This window comes from Topomyia yanbarensis, chromosome 3, assembly GCF_030247195.1.
Source record: "Topomyia yanbarensis strain Yona2022 chromosome 3, ASM3024719v1, whole genome shotgun sequence".
Taxonomy (NCBI): domain Eukaryota; kingdom Metazoa; phylum Arthropoda; class Insecta; order Diptera; family Culicidae; genus Topomyia; species Topomyia yanbarensis.
The window spans coordinates 147,788,768-147,813,709 of NC_080672.1; the positions used below are offsets into that span (position 1 = coordinate 147,788,768).

Sequence of the window (24,942 nt, forward strand, 5' to 3'; positions counted from 1 at the left end):
TGTTTTCTTGATATGTTGTCTTTGCTCTTATCCCATATTATGAGGGAAATCTTCAATAAACAGACTTGTATTACTTTGAGAATTTACTGAATGTATGGCCCAGCCTGATATTTTCTTGTTCGTTTTTTGTTGTGATCTGTGTTCAACGAGTAACTACTCCAGAATTTCTTCTTAAAGGAAATTATGAAACATGGTTTTCTTTTTTCTAAGATTATGTGAAGTGTGTTCGATTTGGAAATAAAATTTCAGGACAAGCAAAAATCTGCATCTATAAATCCTGATGAAATGAATCTACCCCAAAAGATAACAAACATGGATCCAAAACTCGAAGAGCTTTTTTATTTTTCAATCATCTTTCTTTTAATGGTGATAAAGACAAACAGAACTCTCAACCCAAAGTTGCAATAAAATTCGTCGTTTATTACAATTACTCGAACTGTCTACTTTAGTTCATTCAAATATAAAGATTTTAATTTAAGCCAATTGTATTTTACCAGGCAGGATAGGATTAGGAAGAAGGGTCATTCTAGTTTACATTTGCTACTCCCTAGAGCGAGAAAAGAAATGAAAAAGGCATGTTAAAAACCGTCACTACATTAATAAACATCTTGAAAAGGTATAAGATTAACGAAGAAATTTGGTCAACACCTTTCCGAACCTCCTTGTTCATAAAATGTCATTTTCGGCCAAGACCCGGAGAAATCTGAAAATATATTTTTTTTCTGCTGAGAATGGGACTTTGTATACATTAAAATTTATCTGAATTTATTGTTCATTTAAACCCAACATTTTTTGTAAGTCCTTGTTAATCGACTTCTCAATCCATAGGCACATCTAAAAAGTGATAAAATTTTAATAACTTTCTCGGGTGATTTTATATCGATTCATAGCGTTCTACGAAGTTGTAGACAATAGGATTGTTCATCAGATTCACACTTTTAGTATTTTTTGAATTAGTACCAAAAATGCGAATTAATTTCATTAAAAAGCTTAAGTTTAAAATCAAAAAACTTTAAAAGAAAAAGTTGTTCTAGACCCCCCGACAGAATATTTTAATTTCACTTTCAAATGAAAGGGAAAAGTCCATTCTTTCAAATCCCGAAGTTTTACAGATGCCGAATTTTTTGAATAAAGCTGTTGAACAAAGACACCGTGGATTCATCACAAAAGACTGGTGATCTTTGTGACACTTCAATTACACTATTAGCACACTATAGTAATAGCAGAAGTACACAGAAATACTCTTATTGTGTTTTTTCTTATTCTCTTAGTTTTTCAAAGATGAACTTTATCACATGAGAGACTGAACTTAATATCTTTTTAACACAAAATGTGTATGCAAAGTTTGAAAGATATCGGTTAAGTAGTTTTTGATTGGCAGGTAGCACCGCTAATCATGTTTTTTTTCCAGAGACGTACTACAAAAAGCTTCGTCACCGAGGCTCTTGTCGTTATTTATGTATAAAAAAATTACAGCATTTTATTGAAATTATGCACTATAATGTACATAAGTTTTGAAAAATTCACTTCACGCAGTATTCTAAAAAAATCGCAAAAAAATGTTTTTTTTTCACGCTGAAACTCCTACCTCCCTTTAAATCACATTTATGGCGATGCCACTCATTCAATCGAAAAACGTCGTACAGTTGCACCGCGTTGAATAAACGTTGCTCTCACATGTTCCGCAAGTTCCGAAGATGTCTTGATCAAAACCTCCGCAATCCCACCATCGAACTAAAAGCAGAAAACTAATCTTCTCCTTCCTCCGTTGACGTCGGAAGGACATGTGTACCGCAAGCAGAATCCCATACAATATACCAGGCTTCAACAGAATCCAATCATTTGCTCAAATTTCCTTCTTGTGTCACCCTAGACAGAAAAGAGCTGATTCACAATTATTGGAAGAAGTTCAAGAATGTTCTTCCCTATTTTGTTGAATTTTCGCTTCGTTTCTTCTTTGGAACTCTGCTGTTCTTTCGCTTTTCCAGTTCAGCTCAACTAGGAGATTGGTTCCGTGCCACAGTCTGTATATTGCAAGAAGTGCAGATTTGTGTACCCTCTCATCTACCAGATATTTCCTTGTGTGCAAATATGTCAAACCCATCCTGGCAAGTAGTTTTCTCATTGCCATTCTTGGAGAATTGTTTGGCGACCCCACGCCTACTCACATACACCGCTATGGAGACATCAGAAACTACTTTACGACAAGACCTTAAGACCGTCGACTTGGTATCGGAAATGTCTGCAGGCTGGGCTAAATTGCATTTGGTACGTATCATTTTTAGTCAATGTCAGATTTTATTCAAATGTAGGGATTATGGCAAACAGCATCATAAAGTATTTCTGCATGCAAACTTTTCTGGCAGTCCACTTCAAAAGCTTTCATAACAAAAGAACCCAACCAGCTAACATTCATTACGAATAACACCTGTGCTTTGTCTCCTCATTCTATGTCCGTTTAGATCCGCCGAAGGAGCCATACCTGCTGATAGACCAGCGGCGCCTCGACGCAGGAAACATGTTCATCCCGGTAAAGGAAAATTCGGAGCTAACATTGGCCTGTGTTAGCGAGGGGGGAAATCCAAAACCCTCGCTCAGCTGGGAAGTCCTGCTTAGTCCCGGAATCGACCGTCACGCACAAAAAATCTCCAACGATGTGCTAGAGCTGCAGGAGATTAAACGAGACAAGGTTTGTACCACAGTGCGACCGACCAGCCGGAGCGCAGCAATGATTTTCACTTCTCTCTTATGTGTGTGTGCAGATGTGTTTGAATGTGTTTGTGCTTAAATTTTATGCCCTGATTCCTGACGACGCGCGGATGGTGCCTTTTGGTACCGTATTTTTTTGGAAATTCGAGCTAGTTTTTTATCCATTCTGCGTCAGTTCTGTTCTGTTCCTAGCTGGTCCCTGTACGTTGGTTGTATTGTGTCGAAAACCCGAAGAACGGCAGCTGGAGAGGAAATGAAAGAAAAACAGACGGGATGTACGCTACATGTTTTCCCTGTACCAGCCAACGAGACTGGTGCTTTTCATTCCTGTTCGCACATTTTTCGTTTTGTGCGGATTAGTGGTGCACATAATTTGATGAATTTTACTATTCTGTAGTTATTTTTTCCATGAACTTGCTACCAATAATAGATGATCGCTGTGTCATGCGTCGTAGAAAATCACGTTCCTGAGGTATATTTGAAACTGATAATGCAATCTCCAATAATTATACATGTATACCTCGATAGTCACGGTGTCTCTGGTAGAACAATATTTGGACAAAGAAAAATCGGTATCGCTGAAGTACTCACTAATCGAATGTTAAGAAAATCCTGTTTCATGCAAATTTGAAATGTTCTATGTTGATTTTTTAGACATTTATAAGTTCCTCCTAAGACACCAATGGCCGACATTTAGCAAATTTTGCTTTAATTCAAATTTTAATTTTGAAGCATATTTTTACTAGGGATTCTTTTATATCCGGTAGAACAAAATTAGCACAAACAAATCAACATCATTGATGTACTCACTACCTGGAAGCTTGCTCCTCTTTAAAATTAGACAAGTTTTAATTGTTCTTCGTCAGGTTCTAGAACTTTTTTTTTATTTTAGAAAAAGAAATAAATATCTAAGTTTATACACATATGGATACATCATTACTTGTTTGTACGTCGATCTATGAAACTAACATCTATTTGGATAATGGTGAATAATAGATATTTGTGTTCTACTAATTCAATTTGTTATGTGTATGTATTGTTTAATACTTAAATTTGGCGTTTTTTACAAAGGAGCATCCTTTCGATCGTGAAATAATTTTTGTGTTCCGATTACAATGATTACAGTGTTTGTTGTTGGAACATTGGCCTAATCTCTGCTTTCTACTTTCTAATATCTGCCTCCAACTGCAATGGTATGTGAGATAAAATTGTCTTTGTTGCAAATTAACCTTCCGAAATTGATTGCAACTTTGAATACTTTCTCTTTGCGGTTTTGCAATCAATGCACTAAAATATTTTACTTTAAAATACTGCTATACAGAAAACGTTACAATCTTTCGCATCTATCAGATTGAGAAACAGATAAGTTTTAGGGCTAACCAAAGTCTATAAACCTGTTATAATAACTTTTTCGAATTTTTCAAAACCTCAAAACAATACGTTTTTGTTTATGTTTTATGTTGCTTTTTTGCTCGAGATTCTTTTCCGATCCTCATTCAAAATTGTATCAATTTCGGATTTTTCTGGTTATTTTACTTTGGTTAGGTTTACATATTCAGGTGCTTTGTTTCGTCGAGTAATCAAATCGAAATACTTCTTTTCGATTAAACGTGCTTTAAAATTTCAACTTTTCCATATTTGCTATAATAGAATTGCTACTTTGAATAAATGAAAATAACCCTAAAACCAGATTACACCTTACTGCTTCCAAACATTTTTTCGCATACGACAAAACTGATAGCATTAAATGATTTTGCTAAAAAAAAGATGGGTGGGTAATGTCAGAGACATAACCGGAGTGAAGTAGAATACACTTTAGACCGGTAAATTCTGCTCTGGAATAAGCAATTTCTATGCGATTTTGTCGACTTTAGCACATTCATAGTTTATTTGGAGTATTTTTGGAATTATCAATTATCGTAAGTCCACCGGAGGAAAGGCTCCCCGCAAGCAGTTGGCAACAACCCCCTGGCAACCCTATACCATCATATGGAGTTTGACAGCGACCGACATATATGGGGCGTTATAGCTATAAAGCCCCAAACAAAGAATTATGTTCGGCGCTATGCTCGATATTCAAGCATTCCACACGACGTTTTGCATCTTGTGGGATGATTTAATAATTTAATCGACATTTTGTAACTAAATACAGCTTCTAATCATTCGGTTCAAAATCAATGTTTTGCCTTTCATGGCAGTGATGCTGGCTGTACAGAGACGTCGTCCTTGACAGGGGGCTGGTTGGCAACGAAGGCCGTGTAAAAGTGCCCCAGTCACCGTTGGCGTTAAGAGCCTCATCGCTACCGAACAGAAACAGTCGCCCTGCGAAAAATTCACAGCTATCAGAAATCGAGCGGGCCTAAATTGTGACCCAAAATAAACCACAAACCAACAAGTTGTTTTCAGAACCAGCCAATTATAAAGTATTATTATTATAAATGAAATTTTCCATTGCCTTACAACCTCCCTCTCCCTTTCCTCCCGGCTTGAATAACTATCAATCTTGATGATGCTGTGCGGCGGGGGCACTAGTTTTTATTATGGTGGAAAATTTAGGTTTGCTCGTTTTTCCCAAAAGTTTTTTAGCTGTGCTGTTTTCAAAGAAGTTGTAGTTGAATTCAAAATAAAATGGTTTATTTCTATTGTCAGAGATGGACCTTCCAACGAAAACGTCTGGCTCGCTTGGAATCGAATTGTATGGACCAACCACTGCTTTCACAAAATCTGTTATTTTCAGTAATTGAACATTCTACATTTTTGTAAATTGAATCATTACACTAACCTGTCTACAAATCACACAAATAACTTTTTTATTTTGTGCCATTCTACTTGAAAGCGACGATATTGTTCACAAGTGGCTCACTTACCATCCAACGCTCTTGGCAAGCAACTTTCTGATGCTTGTAATAAAATTTCAATTCGATTCTTTGTCGATAAATTGATGGCCCTGAAAAGGGCCTTTTCTTTGGGCAGTGTTTGAAATTTACTTGGTGCTGGTGTATATGGTAACAGTTTTGGTGCCATCGAAGACGGCGTGCTTGGCCAACTCTTCTGACAGCAGCAAACGGACTGCGGTTTGAATTTTGCAGGAGATGCTGCAAACGAACTGATCGTGAACAACAGCATGCTGAGTTTTTATACCTGACTACAGCACAATGTAAGCTCGTCCTTTTTTGTGTTGTCCTCAATATGTGTTATTCGTAGCTCCACCTCTTTGTTGGTCGACCACATATTTTTGATAAAGAACAAAATTGAAATTGTGTTTCCAATACGGAGGTTATCGAACACTCAGGGTAAAAAGAGTAATGTAATACGGCACTTTGGTAAAATGTTTGAGAATTGAAACCGTTTTTGAATGCGCCTAGTAAACACGAAACTGTAGACAAACAAACAAATGATAACTTTTTATTTTGTGTCATTCTACGTGAAATCTACGATATTGTTCACAAGTAGCTCACTTGCCATCGAACGCTCTTGGCAAGCTACTTTCGGATGCTTGTAATAACAAAATTTCAATTCGATTCTTTGTTGATAAATGGCCCGTACCAAACATACCGCTCGTAAGTCCACCGGAGGAAAGCCTCCCCGCAAGCAGTAAGCAACGAAGGCCGCGTAAAAGTGCCCCAGTCACGGTTGGCGTTAGGAAGCCTCATCACTACTGAACAGAAACTGTCACCCTGCGAGAAATTCACAGCTATCAGCAATCGAGCAGGCCTAAATTGTGACCCAATATAAACCAACAAGTTCTTTTCAGGACCAGCCAATTATATTCCAGTAAGATATAAATGAAATTTTCGTTTTCCATTGCCTTACAACCTCTTTCCTCCCGGCTTGAATTACTATCAATCTTGATGATGCAGTGCGGCTGGGCACAGGCAGTTTCCATTATAGTAGAAAATTTAGGTTTGCGCGTTTTTCCCAAAAGTTTTTTAGCTGTGCTGTTTTCAAGGAAGTTGTAGTTGAATTCAATATAAAATAGTTTACTTCTATTGTCAGAGGTGGACCTTCCAACGAAAACTAGTCTGGCTCGCTTGGAATCGAATCGTACGGACCAACCACTGCTTTCACAAAATCCGTTATTTCAGTAAATGTACATTCTACAGAATTAGTCACAACTATTTCCAATCAGCGCAAAAATCGAAGGTTTTCATTCAATACAACAGCAGATTTTCACGTTTGAAAAAACAGGCAGCATTCTGGCCGAAAATTTTGAAACGGAGCACCTATATCGAAACGTTAGAAAACGTTCGATTTTTGTAAATTGAATCATTACACTAAAATGTCTATAAATCACAAATAACTTTTGATTTTGTGCCATTCTCGTGAAAGCGACGGTATTGTTCACAAGTGGCTCACTTACCATCCAACGCTCTTGACAAGCTGATGCTTGTAATAACAAAACTTCAATTTCATTCTTTGTCGATAAATTGATGGCCCTGAAAAGGGCCTTTTCTTTGGGCAGTGTTCGAAATTTACTTGGAGCTGGTGTATATGGTAACAGTTTTGGTGCCATCGAAGACAGCGTGTTTGGCCAACGCTTCTGACAGCAGCACGCGGACTGCGGTTTAAATTTTGCGGGAGATGCTGCAAACGAACTGCTGTATGCTGATGCTGGAAACGAACTGATCGTGAGCAACAGCATGCTGAGTTTTTATACCTGACTACAGCACAATGTAAGCTCGTCCTTTTTTGTGTTGTCCTCAATATGTGTTCGTCGTAGCTCCACCCCTTTGTTGGTCGACGACATATTTTTGATAAAGAACAAAATTGAAATTGTGTTTCCACTACGGAGATTATCGAACACTCAGGGTAAAGAGAGTAATGTAATACGGCACCTTGGTAAAATGTTTGAGAATTGGAACCTTTTTTGAATGCGCCTAGTAAAAATGTTTTCCACTTCACTCCAGTTTGTTTCTGACCATATTTGCAATTTACGTACTGAAATAAATCACAATTTAGGGTTTAACCCAAATTGCTCTCCAGGGAGAAACAGTCCATGAAACAGAAAATGCAAACTTATTCTTTGAAATGGTTTTGGTGGCCATGAAAAGGGCCTTTTTTATAATGATACAAGTGAGTTCTACCTTTTCAACTTCCAAATCCATACAAAGTGCGTCCCTGCCGCTTCAGAGTATAGACGACGTTCATTGCGGTTTTGCGCTTGGCGTGTTCAGTGTAGGTCAAGGCATCTCGGATGACATTTTTCTGCACACCATCAGCATTCGTAGATTAAATTGGAGATGCATTTTACACCACCACGACGAGCCAGACGCCGAATTTGGTGATTCCCTGGATTTTATCACGAAGAACCTTGCGATGACGCTTGGTACGGGAACGCAAATATGATACCGCTCATTGTACCGTCCGGACGAGCATGTTGCTCGTGTGGTAAGCGAGCACCCACTGATACAAAACAAGCTCGCGTGTCCTGTATATATAACATTCCCGTATGTAATGAAACGCTTACATGCTCCTTTTTGACGGCTCTGCGTGGGATATGCTGGCAAATTGCGCATTTTCCTCGCTGTTTCCGAAGGATTTTCTGAAAATCCTTGTTTTGGTTTATTTATAGTAGTCGCAGTAATTCCGAAATTTAATACGAAATACGTGCACAAATTTCCGACCAGATAGTGCAAAAATATTGCGATTTTGTCCAGTAGAACGGAAGATATTCGCATTTCAAACCTGGGAAAATTTCTCAACTGAAATTTTTGAAACGGGACCCCATATTGAAACGTTAGAAGTATTCTACTTCAAAATTTTTTATGCTAAAATGCGACACTGATCTTATGTCTTCTCAAAGAGAAAGTCTTTCGATCGTGTTTAAACTCGAAATTTTTAAGGAAACTAAAGATTAAAACAAAACAAATTGAGGTTAAATTGTACAAAGATGCTAAAGAACAATGCTAGAATTTTGAATGTAATATTGGTAACAGAAAAACCCCGAGCAAAAATATATATCGAAAAAAATAAATTGATGGAAACGTTTTGTTTTGCGAATTGTAATACACTCAATTACCAACGCGAAATTGGCTAAAGGTGCAAATGATGACTTCAAATGATTTTATCCACGTTACAAATGCGTTCCTCTGACACTTTGTGTTCACTAATTTAATCTCCTAAAAGTGAAATTTCTGTTTAGAACTACTAATAGAAAAACTACCATTGACCTTCAGAATGTTAAACAATAAATTTTGTGGACCCCTCGATGGAGCAGTTGAAAGTTATGCTTATATGAAAGAGGAGCAACTAAGCATTCGATTAGTGAGTACTTTAGCGATACTAATTTTTTGTCTAATTATTTTCCACCAGACTCACCGTGTAGTATAGCTTCGCATCGTTTAGCGTACACCCAAAATCCGACGGGTATGTTTCTATTACTTTTAGCTGAGATTCTATTGTCTTTACGTCAACAAACCACGCAATTGCGCATTGCGGTATTAAACTCATGTTACCGCAAAGGTAGTAAACGGTGGAATGACGAATTTCGGTAGATGTACATTAGACTGGCCCAAAATGGCATAAATCGCGAAATCAAAACCTTACCCTCCAAAATGAAAGTTTGGGTCCCCAACAAGCTTTCCTGAAAATTTCAGCTCATTTGGTTCACTGCAAGGGGTTCCGCAAACTGCTCAAAGTTTGTATGGAAAAAATAGACCAAATGTATGGAGAAATGCATCAGTTTCACATTTTCAGCTTTAGGTGGCGCCGTAATCGATGAAAGTCTTTCGTGTGAAAAAATAAGAATCTTCATGTAACAATGAATGGACTCGTGAAAACCGGAGGTCAATCTGATGACAGCAGACAAAGTTATAAGCGCGCAAAGTTGAGGGTGTCATGTGCTGCAGTTGGGGTGGCTCTGTCGAAAGTGCAAAAAAACCCTTGCTTATGAACGCACGAATTACATGAGGTAGAAACACTCGATTACATGTATTACAACTTCTAATAACTCAAAATGCGGGCTATTTGGAAGAGTGGTATCTTCGGAAAACTGGACAAGTATGTCAAGGGCTTTCCGGTAAAAACATGAATAATTCAGAATTCTCTCACTAGGTGGCGCTAGGGCGACTGAAAATGCCCTATACTTTTTGCCTTTCTCATATAGAAAGGTTATGCAATCACTCTGAAAAACGTCAACCTAATCCCGGCCCGGAGGGCCGAGTGTCATATCCCATTCGACTCAGTTCGTCGAGATCGGAAAAAGTCTGTATGTGTGTGTGTATGTATGTATGTGTGTGTGTATGTGTGTGTATGTGTGTGTGTATGTGTGTGTGTATGTGTGTGTGTATGTGTGTGTGTGTGTATGTATGTGCGTATGTGTCAAATAATGTCACTCATTTTTCTCAGAGATGGCTGGACCGATTTGCCCAAACTTAGTCTCAAATGAAAGGTGCAACCTTCCCATCGGCTGCTATTGAATTTTGGATCGATCGGAATTCTGGTTCCGGAATTACGGGTTTCAGAGTGCGGCCACACAGAAATTTCTCATATAAACTATAGGAAAAATTAAAAATAGAATTTTTATTTTTGATGCTAAATGTGTTCAAGGTGCATGAAACGTCGAGATTTGATGCAAACTCGAAAAAAAAATTTGACTACGATTCACTTTTTTGGATTTTGGCACATTTTTGCCTTTCTCATATAGAAAGGTTATGCAATCACTCTGAAAAACGTCAACCTAATCCCGGCCAGGGCCAAATTTTTTTTTCGACTCGTTAAGGGTTTCTGGATTTTAACAGGGGCGTAGTTGAAGGTTTACGGAGAGGGGTTACACCCCCCCTCTACTGTTCGCGCCCCTCCTTTAAAAATCTCCCTAAATCACCCCTCAGACCACCACCCCATCCAGCCCTCATACCCCTCCCTTTCAACCCCATCATCTTTAAACCACCACTGTATCACAAAGCATACCAATTTAAGCTGGGGAGTCGTTCGTTCATGGGACTTTCGCCCTCTTCACATACCCAGCCCCGCATGACAAAATGAGTTAGCAAGCAGATAACATTGATCTAATGCTGATTAGGCTAATGGAGTATGATATTTTTAATGTAGAATACATTTAAGGTTTCAATATAGGGGTCCCGTTTCAAAATATCGGCTGCGGCGCCGCGTCAGATTTTGAACGTTAATAACTTTTATCATACTTAACAGAATGATTTGATTTTTAGACCAATTTGTTGCAAATATGTTCCTCTATGCTGTATTAAAATTTGAAGTATGTATAACATGTACTAATAACAAAAAAAATGTGTTTTGAAAAATCTTTCGAAAACGACTCGGAAAAGTGAAAATTTTCAGCCCATCCCGCACAGAGCCGTCGTTATGGTAGACCAACCGAACAATAAAATAATGAAAAGTTTATATATAGGTCCATTACATGTTTGTTCGTATGGTTATTCGCATTGGGTTGCTTGACGAGAGCACTTGGTGGGGGAAAGACGGCATATTCCTTTGGTTAGGCCATTAGAAGCCGGACGGAAAGGAAAGGCTCATGCACGGCACGAGAACGAGCGAGAAAGCGATAGTAGTGCATATTAGCGCGATTATATAAATATCTGTCGGTCGGTTTTTCTCATCATTCGTATTCGTTCAAGCACTAGCAAGCAGCCAGTCCACCGAAGAAAAGCAGTCGGCGATGACGACGGCGGAAAAAGTGCCCCAGCTACTGGTGACTCATCGCAACCCGATCAGGAACTGTCGCCCTGCAAGAATTTCGCCCCAACTAAAGGGCAACAGAGTAGGCTATCGTTCCAGCGTCTGGGTCGTGAGATTGTGCAGGACTGCAAAGTCGAGCTACGCTTACAAAGCTCAGTCGTAATGATGCCCCGAGAAGCCAACGATGCCTACTTGGTCGGTTTGTTCGAGAATGCAAAATAGTGCTTTCTAGCTCACCGTGTCCGCGGGGAGTGCGTCTGAATTATGCTCCCGCAATAAAACAATAAACGGTTCTTTACAGGACCAATTAATTGTGTTCTAATAAGAGTTAAACTGAAATTTACATTTTATGGTGTATAACAAATAATTTTCAGAAAGCAATATAAGAAATACGATGTGTGGAAAGAAAGAAAGAGAATTTAAATTATCTTCTCTCGCTCGTTTTCGTGCACTGCTTTTCCATTCCTTTCTGCTGCTACTACCATCATAACTGAAACGAATGTGCGTGTTCCCCCACCATCTCATGGCCAGTGTTGCCACAATTGCATGTCGCTATAACAATTTGAATTATTTTATTGATCCTCTCTAGTATTGATAAAATATAGAACATGCAAAGTACACTAGTCGCATGCTTTTATTCGAACTTTTTGGCAGCCTCCATTGATTAACTGCATAAATCGATTTGTTTGTGCAGCTCCTTGCTAGTAGCAAACTAAATAGCCTTTATCAGCGCTAACAAATAAAACAAAAGAATTTAAGTTTGTGAAAATCTTTTCCTTCCTTCTTTTCAAATCTGCAATATTCTTTGAAAATATTGTTGGAATGTTGTTATTGAAAAACTGAACATGCAAGTTTGCTAGCACTGGCCACTAGATTGAAGGCGATGGAAAGACAGAATATTCGTTTTGGTTATGCTAGTATTGGTAGCCGAACGGAAAGGAAAGGCACAGGAATGGCACGAAAACGAGCGGGAGAGCGATAGTAGTGCTTTCTTGTGTTTTCATATATGAATATTGGTCGGTCGGTTTTTCTCATCATTCGTATTCGTTCAAGCACTAGCAAGCAGCCAGTCCACCGGAGGAAAGGAGTTGGCGATGATGACGGTCCGCAAAAGTGCCCCAGCTACTGGTGGCCCATCGCAACCAACTACCGATCAGGAACTGTCGCCATGCTAGTATTTCGCCCCAACTAAAGGGCAACGGAGCAACTAATCCGCTGGCTAACATTCCAGCGTCTGGTTCGTAAGGTTGTGTATTACTTCAAAGTCGAGCTACGCTTACAAAACTCAGCCGTAATGAAGCCACTGATGCCTACTTGGTCGGTTTGTGGGAGTGGGCGTAAATTACAATAAAAGCAACGGTTCTTTTCAGGACCAATCAATTGTGTTCTAGTAAGAGTTAAACTGAAACTTTTATTTTAAGGTGTGTAGCAAATTTTCAACAAGCAACATAATACGTTGGGTAGAAAGAAGTAGCTTGCACACGGAACAAAAATTTAAATTATCCTCTCGCTCGTTTCGTGCACTGCTTTTCCATTACTTTCTACTGTTATTATCAGTATTACCAAAACGAATGTGTTGTTGCATGTGTTTAAGAGAAACGTTGAAGTCGCATGCTTCTATTCAAGCTTTTTGGCAGCCCCCGTGAACTAACTGCATTAAATGATTTTTTGTGCAGCTCCGTGCTAGTAGCAAACAAAATGGCCCTACCAGTGTCTGATTCGTGAGATTGTGCAGGATTTCAAAGTCGAGCTAAGCTTATAAAGTTCAGCCGTAATGGTACCCGAAGAAGCCAGTCTTGTCGTTTTGTTCGAGGCTACAAAACAGTTCGCCAGGCACGTAACTATCATGCCAAAAATATCCAACGATCCAGCGCATCACCATCAACACCAACGCCGATACCAAAGGTTCTTTTCAGAACCACCATTATTACCATAGAGAATTATTTGAAAATTTCCCATTCAAACGTGATTCTGTTGAATATTATTAGATTTAAATTAACGTCTCGAATTGAAATAACGACGCTCCGGTTATGTGACAGACATTACCCACCCATCTTTTTTTATTGTGACCACGACACCCCATTTCAATATTTCTGAATGAACAGAAGGTCGAGTTTGGAAAGTTTGTAACTTTCATTGTACTTAACCAAATTACACAATGTTCGCACTAATGATTCAGAAATATGATCAGGAATCTTCTGTTAGATTTGTAAGCATGTATAATTTACATGAATAAAGAAAAATTGATTTTCAGGAATCAATTATTATCTGTTCTTCCATTGGCCAGTACTACGCGACTTCCTCATGCTAACAATTAATTTCATCGTTAGCCATCTCCCTCACCAAGGCCAACAACGCCAACAAAACCGGTCCTTTTCAGGACCACCATCATTTTTGTAAAGAATAATTTGAAATATTCCTCGCCCAAATCACCTTTTGTCCGAAAATTCCAATGAGTATCAACATATTTGAAGAGCGTGTTCCTTATGTATTCTACATCTCTCCGGTTATGTCGCAGACATTACCCACCCATCTTTTTTGTTTCAAGTGTTTCACCGTCGTAATGTAGCTCATCAAGTTCGTGGCTGGCATGCCATTGTGTATAAGTGCAAAGTGTACTAAGAATGTAATGGACATTTCCACAATTATGTTGAACATAAAAAGCCTCCGTGCCATAGTTTAGAGAAATGAGAAAGGCACAATTGCACCGCTAGGTGGATTAAAACAGGTTTTTTATTCAACATTTTAAAATATTTTTCTTTCGAAACCTGGTGTAACGATTAAGTTGGAGCAACTTAATTAAGGATACTATTTATTTGTATGTTTGTATAAGCGATATATATATCTATGTGTTGGTAGGGGTTCCTTAAAAGAAGTTATTGGCTGTTTCTTCCAACAATGAGTTTATATAACTTAGATTTGTTGTTCAAAGATTCATTTTGAAAAAGCATCAAATCGTTGAAATTTTCGTTTTTATCCCAATATTGACAATTTGACATCACCACAAATCAATGCGTTCATGAAAATCAGCGCCTGAAATTTTAAACAATAAACCGAAGAAAATAATACTTATCGCCGGTTTAAATGTATAGATAAATAGACTCTTAATGCTATATGTCCCTGTGTTAGTTCCGTTAATTTGTGGATATACTTTAATAAGAACCTATACCTGGTGCAAATGTTCATTTAAGGGGGGGGGGGGGTGGTGTAAGGGTTTCAGCGTAAAAAAACACTTTTTTGCGATTTTTATTAGAACTTTGCGTGAAGCGAATTAATCCAAACTTTTGTACATTATAGTATAGCATTTCAATAACATACTGTAATTTTTCTATGCAAAAATATCGACAAACAACTCGGTGACGAAGCTTTTTATAGAACGTCTCTGGAAAAAACATGATTTGCGGTGTTACCTGTCATTCCAAAACTACTGAACCGATTTCTTTCAAACTTTGCATACACATTCTATGAACAAAACACCTAACCCTACGTTGAGTTTTTGAGAAAAATTTTCAATTAAAGGGATTTTTTACTCATTTTAAATAAAAATTACTATTTTTCACGAAAAATTTCGCCTTTTTATGAGTAAACACCCCCTTAAAGGAAAACTTATTCCAAAAACTCAACGTAGTGGTTAGGTATTTTGAACATAGAATGTGTATGGAAGGTTTGAAAAAAGCGGGCTTCTTGAACCACTTTGGCGAGTCTTTGTGCTATCACTCACTACTGGAACATTCCCTTCCTGCTGGAAATCAGCGCACATGTTTCCAGTTCACAAAAAGGAAACAAATCGAACATTTACAATTATCGGGGAATCTCGTGTTTAAGTACAGTATCAAAACTATTCGAGCTGGTTGTTTTAGACCCTCTTTTCTTTCACTGCAAACAGTACATTGCAGATGACCAACACGGTTTTATGCCTAAACGATCGACAACGACCAACCTGCTCTCGTTCACAACATATGTACTCGATGGATTCACTGACGGATTGCAAACCGATGCTATTTACATGGATTTATCTGCGGCCTTTGACAAAATCAATCATGATATCGCAATAGCGAAGCTGGACAAACTCGGTATTCATGGATAATTACTGCGCTGGTTTCGTTCCTACCTCGATGGAAGGCAACTCCAAATCAGTATTAAGGACTGTCTAACTACACACTCTTAGAAAAAATGAAAATTACATTTGACGTAAACAGCGTAGCAACGTATTTTTTTTGTCCGCTGGCAGGATTTTATATGTTTTGAAATGTAAAATTAAATATCGTGACTCTGTTGATGTAAAACTCAGACTGATTGTCCTAGGGAAAGGTGAACAACTCACATTTTTACATGTAATTAAATGTAAATTTATGTGAATTCGAACGCTCCTTTTATGTGCATCTTCCATGATGTTAAGCAGTGGCGGAGCCAGGGGGAGGGTCCTGGGGGCCGGACCCCCTCCGAAATTTTTTAACCTTTTGAGAAATTTTAAATTAGTTTTAATTTTATACTAATTTCAAACATAAAATCATTTGAAACCAAATTTTACCACCAAAACTGATTTTCATTAAATTAGCTTTTGACGTATAATTTATTGTACAATGTTCATTCCAAAATCAAAATTTCAGACCCCTCCCGAAATTTTTTTCTGGATCCGCTCCTGATGCTAAGTTACAAGACTTTTGTTTGCTGTGCACCATTCTTCGCTACATCCGGCATCCCACAAAGAAGCCATCTCGGTCCAGTGATATTCCTCCTCTACTTTAATGACGTCAACATCAAATTATAAGGACTTGCCTTTCTTTTGCCGACGACATGAATTTTTTTCGACAAATACGGGATAAAATCGATGCCGAGTTTCTTCAGAGTAAATTGGAGAGCTTTAGTACGTGGTGTGATCTAAACAGAAGGGTTGTAAACCCGAGTAAATGCGTTCACGCGGAAACGCCATCCGATTCATTTTAACCAGAGCTTAAAAAAATTGACATCGCTGCATGAACTTGAAACAAAACGAAATTCAATTCATGCCCGCTGCGATGAATGAAATTTTAAAATCTTTCTATTGCGCGCTGGTTCGCTCACCACTGGAATATTGTTCTGCTGTTTGGAACCCTTACTACCAGAACGGCGTCAACAGAATCGAGGCCGTCCTTCAAGGTCGCGTTCGAGCTCTGCGCAATAACTCTCTTCTGCGAGTCCCGTTCAGGAGAACCAACTATGGGCGCCAGAGCGCTGTTTCCGGACTCCAGCATGTGTTTAACAGTGTGGCGACGGTTTTTGACTTCAACCTGACAAGGAATTAGATAAAAACTAAAATAATGTGTATTCTGAAATGTAACTAGTTTAAGTAACCACCATTGGGGCCAAGGGGTCTGTTGGTGATGGTACAACAAATAAAGAAATCGTTTGAGTAGTTTTTGAATGTAAGGTAACACCGCAAATCAGGTTTTTTCCAGAGACGTTCTACATAAATCTTCGTCACCGAGTCGTTTGTCGATATTTTTGCATAGAAAAATTACAGCATGTTATTGAAATGATGCACTATAATGTACAAAAGTTTTGATAAATTTGCTTCACGCAAAGTTAAAAAAAAACGCAAAAAAGTGTTTTTTTTACGCTGAAACCTTTACTCGCCCCCCCCCCACTTAATGACATTCCGAGGTGAAAAAAGATGGGTGGGTAATGTCTGCGACATAACCGGAGAGATGTAGAATACATAAGGAACACGCTCTTCAAATATGTTGATACTCATTGGAATTTTCGGACAAAAGGTGATTTGGGCGAGGAATATTTCAAATTATTCTTTACAAAAATGATGGTGGTCCTGAAAAGGACCGGTTTTGTTGGCGTTGTTGGCCTTGGTGAGGGAGATGGCTAACGATGAAATTAATTGTTAGCATGAGGAAGTCGCGTAGTACTGGCCAATGGAAGAACAGATAATAATTGATTCCTGAAAATCAATTTTTCTTTATTCATGTAAATTATACATGCTTACAAATCTAACAGAAGATTCCTGATCATATTTCTGAATCATTAGTGCGAACATTGTGTAATTTGGTTAAGTACAATGAAAGTTACAAACTTTCCAAACTCGACCTTCTGTTCATTCAGAAATATTGAAATGGGGTGTCGTGGTCACAATAAAAAAAGATGGGTGGGTAATGTCTGTCACATAACCGGAGCGTCGTTATTTCAATTCGAGACGTTAATTTAAATCTAATAATATTCAACAGAATCACGTTTGAATGGGAAATTTTCAAATAATTCTCTATGGTAATAATGGTGGTTCTGAAAAGAACCTTTGGTATCGGCGTTGGTGTTGATGGTGATGCGCTGGATCGTTGGATATTTTTGGCATGATAGTTACGTGCCTGGCGAACTGTTTTGTAGCCTCGAACAAAACGACAAGACTGGCTTCTTCGGGTACCATTACGGCTGAACTTTATAAGCTTAGCTCGACTTTGAAATCCTGCACAATCTCACGAATCAGACACTGGTAGGGCCATTTTGTTTGCTACTAGCACGGAGCTGCACAAAAAATCATTTAATGCAGTTAGTTCACGGGGGCTGCCAAAAAGCTTGAATAGAAGCATGCGACTTCAACGTTTCTCTTAAACACATGCAACAACACATTCGTTTTGGTAATACTGATAATAACAGTAGAAAGTAATGGAAAAGCAGTGCACGAAACGAGCGAGAGGATAATTTAAATTTTTGTTCCGTGTGCAAGCTACTTCTTTCTACCCAACGTATTATGTTGCTTGTTGAAAATTTGCTACACACCTTAAAATAAAAGTTTCAGTTTAACTCTTACTAGAACACAATTGATTGGTCCTGAAAAGAACCGTTGCTTTTATTGTAATTTACGCCCACTCCCACAAACCGACCAAGTAGGCATCAGTGGCTTCATTACGGCTGAGTTTTGTAAGCGTAGCTCGACTTTGAAGTAATACACAACCTTACGAACCAGACGCTGGAATGTTAGCCAGCGGATTAGTTGCTCCGTTGCCCTTTAGTTGGGGCGAAATACTAGCATGGCGACAGTTCCTGATCGGTAGTTGGTTGCGATGGGCCACCAGTAGCTGGGGCACTTTTGCGGACCGTCATCATCGCCAACTCCTTTCCTCCGGTGGACTGGCTGCTTGCTAGTGCTTGAACGAATACGAATGATGAGAAAAACCGACCGACCAATATTCATATATGAAAACACAAGAAAGCACTACTATCGCTCTCCCGCTCGTTTTCGTGCCATTCCTGTGCCTTTCCTTTCCGTTCGGCTACCAATACTAGCATAACCAAAACGAATATTCTGTCTTTCCATCGCCTTCAATCTAGTGGCCAGTGCTAGCAAACTTGCATGTTCAGTTTTTCAATAACAACATTCCAACAATATTTTCAAAGAATGTTGCAGATTTGAAAAGAAGGAAGGAAAAGATTTTCACAAACTTAAATTCTTTTGTTTTATTTGTTAGCGCTGATAAAGGCTATTTAGTTTGCTACTAGCAAGGAGCTGCACAAACAAATCGATTTATGCAGTTAATCAATGGAGGCTGCCAAAAAGTTCGAATAAAAGCATGCGACTAGTGTACTTTGCATGTTCTATATTTTATCAATACTAGAGAGGATCAATAAAATAATTCAAATTGTTATAGCGACATGCAATTGTGGCAACACTGGCCATGAGATGGTGGGGGAACACGCACATTCGTTTCAGTTATGATGGTAGTAGCAGCAGAAAGGAATGGAAAAGCAGTGCACGAAAACGAGCGAGAGAAGATAATTTAAATTCTCTTTCTTTCTTTCCACACATCGTATTTCTTATATTGCTTTCTGAAAATTATTTGTTATACACCATAAAATGTAAATTTCAGTTTAACTCTTATTAGAACACAATTAATTGGTCCTGTAAAGAACCGTTTATTGTTTTATTGCGGGAGCATAATTCAGACGCACTCCCCGCGGACACGGTGAGCTAGAAAGCACTATTTTGCATTCTCGAACAAACCGACCAAGTAGGCATCGTTGGCTTCTCGGGGCATCATTACGACTGAGCTTTGTAAGCGTAGCTCGACTTTGCAGTCCTGCACAATCTCACGACCCAGACGCTGGAACGATAGCCTACTCTGTTGCCCTTTAGTTGGGGCGAAATTCTTGCAGGGCGACAGTTCCTGATCGGGTTGCGATGAGTCACCAGTAGCTGGGGCACTTTTTCCGCCGTCGTCATCGCCGACTGCTTTTCTTCGGTGGACTGGCTGCTTGCTAGTGCTTGAACGAATACGAATGATGAGAAAAACCGACCGACAGATATTTATATAATCGCGCTAATATGCACTACTATCGCTTTCTCGCTCGTTCTCGTGCCGTGCATGAGCCTTTCCTTTCCGTCCGGCTTCTAATGGCCTAACCAAAGGAATATGCCGTCTTTCCCCCACCAAGTGCTCTCGTCAAGCAACCCAATGCGAATAACCATACGAACAAACATGTAATGGACCTATATATAAACTTTTCATTATTTTATTGTTCGGTTGGTCTACCATAACGACGGCTCTGTGCGGGATGGGCTGAAAATTTTCACTTTTCCGAGTCGTTTTCGAAAGATTTTTCAAAACACATTTTTTTTGTTATTAGTACATGTTATACATACTTCAAATTTTAATACAGCATAGAGGAACATATTTGCAACAAATTGGTCTAAAAATCAAATCATTCTGTTAAGTATGATAAAAGTTATTAACGTTCAAAATCTGACGCGGCGCCGCAGCCGATATTTTGAAACGGGACCCCTATATTGAAACCTTAAATGTATTCTACATTAAAAGATGGGTGGGTAATGTCTGCGACATAACCGGAGAGATGTAGAATACATAAGGAACACGCTCTTCAAATATGTTGATACTCATTGGAATTTTCGGACAAAAGGTGATTTGGGCGAGGAATATTTCAAATTATTCTTTACAAAAATGATGGTGGTCCTGAAAAGGACCGGTTTTGTTGGCGTTGTTGGCCTTGGTGAGGGAGATGGCTAACGATGAAATTAATTGTTAGCATGAGGAAGTCGCGTAGTACTGGCCAATGGAAGAACAGATAATAATTGATTCCTGAAAATCAATTTTTCTTTATTCATGTAAATTATACATGCTTACAAATCTAACAGAAGATTCCTGATCATATTTCTGAATCATTAGTGCGAACATTGTGTAATTTGGTTAAGTACAATGAAAGTTACAAACTTTCCAAACTCGACCTTCTGTTCATTCAGAAATATTGAAATGGGGTGTCGTGGTCACAATAAAAAAAGATGGGTGGGTAATGTCTGTCACATAACCGGAGCGTCGTTATTTCAATTCGAGACGTTAATTTAAATCTAATAATATTCAACAGAATCACGTTTGAATGGGAAATTTTCAAATAATTCTCTATGGTAATAATGGTGGTTCTGAAAAGAACCTTTGGTATCGGCGTTGGTGTTGATGGTGATGCGCTGGATCGTTGGATATTTTTGGCATGATAGTTACGTGCCTGGCGAACTGTTTTGTAGCCTCGAACAAAACGACAAGACTGGCTTCTTCGGGTACCATTACGGCTGAACTTTATAAGCTTAGCTCGACTTTGAAATCCTGCACAATCTCACGAATCAGACACTGGTAGGGCCATTTTGTTTGCTACTAGCACGGAGCTGCACAAAAAATCATTTAATGCAGTTAGTTCACGGGGGCTGCCAAAAAGCTTGAATAGAAGCATGCGACTTCAACGTTTCTCTTAAACACATGCAACAACACATTCGTTTTGGTAATACTGATAATAACAGTAGAAAGTAATGGAAAAGCAGTGCACGAAACGAGCGAGAGGATAATTTAAATTTTTGTTCCGTGTGCAAGCTACTTCTTTCTACCCAACGTATTATGTTGCTTGTTGAAAATTTGCTACACACCTTAAAATAAAAGTTTCAGTTTAACTCTTACTAGAACACAATTGATTGGTCCTGAAAAGAACCGTTGCTTTTATTGTAATTTACGCCCACTCCCACAAACCGACCAAGTAGGCATCAGTGGCTTCATTACGGCTGAGTTTTGTAAGCGTAGCTCGACTTTGAAGTAATACACAACCTTACGAACCAGACGCTGGAATGTTAGCCAGCGGATTAGTTGCTCCGTTGCCCTTTAGTTGGGGCGAAATACTAGCATGGCGACAGTTCCTGATCGGTAGTTGGTTGCGATGGGCCACCAGTAGCTGGGGCACTTTTGCGGACCGTCATCATCGCCAACTCCTTTCCTCCGGTGGACTGGCTGCTTGCTAGTGCTTGAACGAATACGAATGATGAGAAAAACCGACCGACCAATATTCATATATGAAAACACAAGAAAGCACTACTATCGCTCTCCCGCTCGTTTTCGTGCCATTCCTGTGCCTTTCCTTTCCGTTCGGCTACCAATACTAGCATAACCAAAACGAATATTCTGTCTTTCCATCGCCTTCAATCTAGTGGCCAGTGCTAGCAAACTTGCATGTTCAGTTTTTCAATAACAACATTCCAACAATATTTTCAAAGAATGTTGCAGATTTGAAAAGAAGGAAGGAAAAGATTTTCACAAACTTAAATTCTTTTGTTTTATTTGTTAGCGCTGATAAAGGCTATTTAGTTTGCTACTAGCAAGGAGCTGCACAAACAAATCGATTTATGCAGTTAATCAATGGAGGCTGCCAAAAAGTTCGAATAAAAGCATGCGACTAGTGTACTTTGCATGTTCTATATTTTATCAATACTAGAGAGGATCAATAAAATAATTCAAATTGTTATAGCGACATGCAATTGTGGCAACACTGGCCATGAGATGGTGGGGGAACACGCACATTCGTTTCAGTTATGATGGTAGTAGCAGCAGAAAGGAATGGAAAAGCAGTGCACGAAAACGAGCGAGAGAAGATAATTTAAATTCTCTTTCTTTCTTTCCACACATCGTATTTCTTATATTGCTTTCTGAAAATTATTTGTTATACACCATAAAATGTAAATTTCAGTTTAACTCTTATTAGAACACAATTAATTGGTCCTGTAAAGAACCGTTTATTGTTTTATTGCGGGAGCATAATTCAGACGCACTCCCCGCGGACACGGTGAGCTAGAAAGCACTATTTTGCATTCTCGAACAAACCGACCAAGTAGGCATCGTTGGCTTCTCGGGGCATCATTACGACTGAGCTTTGTAAGCGTAGCTCGACTTTGCAGTCCTGCACAATCTCACGACCCAGACGCTGGAACGATAGCCTACTCTGTTGCCCTTTAGTTGGGGCGAAATTCTTGCAGGGCGACAGTTCCTGATCGGGTTGCGATGAGTCACCAGTAGCTGGGGCACTTTTTCCGCCGTCGTCATCGCCGACTGCTTTTCTTCGGTGGACTGGCTGCTTGCTAGTGCTTGAACGAATACGAATGATGAGAAAAACCGACCGACAGATATTTATATAATCGCGCTAATATGCACTACTATCGCTTTCTCGCTCGTTCTCGTGCCGTGCATGAGCCTTTCCTTTCCGTCCGGCTTCTAATGGCCTAACCAAAGGAATATGCCGTCTTTCCCCCACCAAGTGCTCTCGTCAAGCAACCCAATGCGAATAACCATACGAACAAACATGTAATGGACCTATATATAAACTTTTCATTATTTTATTGTTCGGTTGGTCTACCATAACGACGGCTCTGTGCGGGATGGGCTGAAAATTTTCACTTTTCCGAGTCGTTTTCGAAAGATTTTTCAAAACACATTTTTTTTGTTATTAGTACATGTTATACATACTTCAAATTTTAATACAGCATAGAGGAACATATTTGCAACAAATTGGTCTAAAAATCAAATCATTCTGTTAAGTATGATAAAAGTTATTAACGTTCAAAATCTGACGCGGCGCCGCAGCCGATATTTTGAAACGGGACCCCTATATTGAAACCTTAAATGTATTCTACATTAAAAAAATGCATTTTAGCTACGTATTCTCCACCATCGAGTGCGGCATCTCAATTTTGGGGGAGAGATTCAACCGATACAAAAAATCGAAGGATTTAAAAAAAGAACTAAATTTTAATGTTGTGGCGCTGAAAAATTTTCGACGCAGCATCTCTCCCGAAATTACCCTATTGTTTACTTATAAATTAATTGAGCAGTAATATGAAAGTCGATTGCATTATACACAGCACATCATCTGGGCTCGATTCCCAACCCCACATATAGGGTTAAAAACGCTTTTAATCCACCTAACAGTGTGATGAGACATTTCTTATAACTCTTATCACTCTCTTCGGATATTATATCGTTTGAGAACATTTAGAACTTGATGCTTCGCGATGTTTTTGATAACACATACTACATGGGATAGTGGCAGGACTCAGAGAATCGCTCACATCAGGATAGGATAACATCAGTGCTAGAAATCTCAAACCAAATCAATGGGAAAGCGAAAAAATGGCCCATAAAACAGACATACCAACGAATTATTGTTAATGTTCTGTTAATAAAATATCTAAATTGTGGTGGGAAAACTGAATTTTCCTAAAGGGGTTATATATTGTACTGAGCCAAAACAATCGATTTTTTTTTTGAATCGATTTGAAGTTTATACTTTACGCAAATTTCCAACGCGACTGAGAACTAAGAAATCAACGCTTTTTCTTGAAAAGGGCGATACTAGCAGTGATATGATTCAAAGAAAATCAACAGTGAATATTTCCAGACTTGGTTTTATTTCCTATTTAAGAACTATTGTGTTTTTTACATCCTAGATTGCATGATTCAGTGATCGAAACCCAAAACGTCATAAAGTATTTGAAATTATTAAATTAAAATTTGTTTTTGCTATTGAAATTGACAAAATGATAGTATCGCCCCTTTGGCGATTGTGTACTTTTTCGGTCCCACCTATCAGCATTGAAGTATCGCCCTTACGTTTTTGCCTTTCTCATATAGAAAGGTTATGCAATCACTCTGAAAAACGTCAACCTAATCCCGGCCCGGAGGGCCGAGTGTCATATCCCATTTGACTCAGTTCGTCGAGATCGGAAAAAGTCTGTATGTGTGTGTGTGTATGTATGTATGTGTGTGTATGTGTGTGTATGTGTGTGTGTGTGCATGTATGTGCGTATGTGTCAAATAATGTCACTCATTTTTCTCAGAGATGGCTGGACCGATTTGCCCAAACTTAGCCTCAAATGAAAGGTGCAACCTTCCCATCGGCTGCTATTGAATTTTGGATCGATCGGAATTCTGGTTCCGGAATTACGGGTTTCAGAGTGCGGCCACACAGAAATTTCTCATATAAACTATAGGAAAAATTAAAAATAGAATTTTTATTTTTGATGCTAAATGTGTTCAAGGTGCATGAAACGTCGAGATTTGATGCAAACTCGAAAAAAAAATTTGACTACGATTCACTTTTTTGGATTTTGGCACATTTTTGCCTTTCTCATATAGAAAGGTTATGCAATCACTCTGAAAAACGTCAACCTAATCCCGGCCTAATTTTCGACTCGTTTAGGGTTTCTGGATTTTAACAGGGGCGTAGTTGATGGTTTACGGAGAGGGGTTACACCCCCCTCTACTGTTCGCGCCC

The 24,942-nt window shown here is 38.8% G+C and overlaps 1 protein-coding gene across 1 annotated transcript in view; it reads left to right on the forward strand.

The window, feature by feature from the left end:
• LOC131688935 (uncharacterized) overlaps window positions 1–24,942 on the forward strand; it is a 463,009-nt gene that overhangs the window by 118,419 nt on the left and 319,648 nt on the right. Inside the window, exon 3 of the mRNA XM_058973570.1 lies at window positions 2,463–2,689. Within this exon, the coding sequence (XP_058829553.1) occupies window positions 2,463–2,689 (227 nt within the window). The remainder of the gene's footprint in view (window positions 1–2,462; window positions 2,690–24,942) is intronic.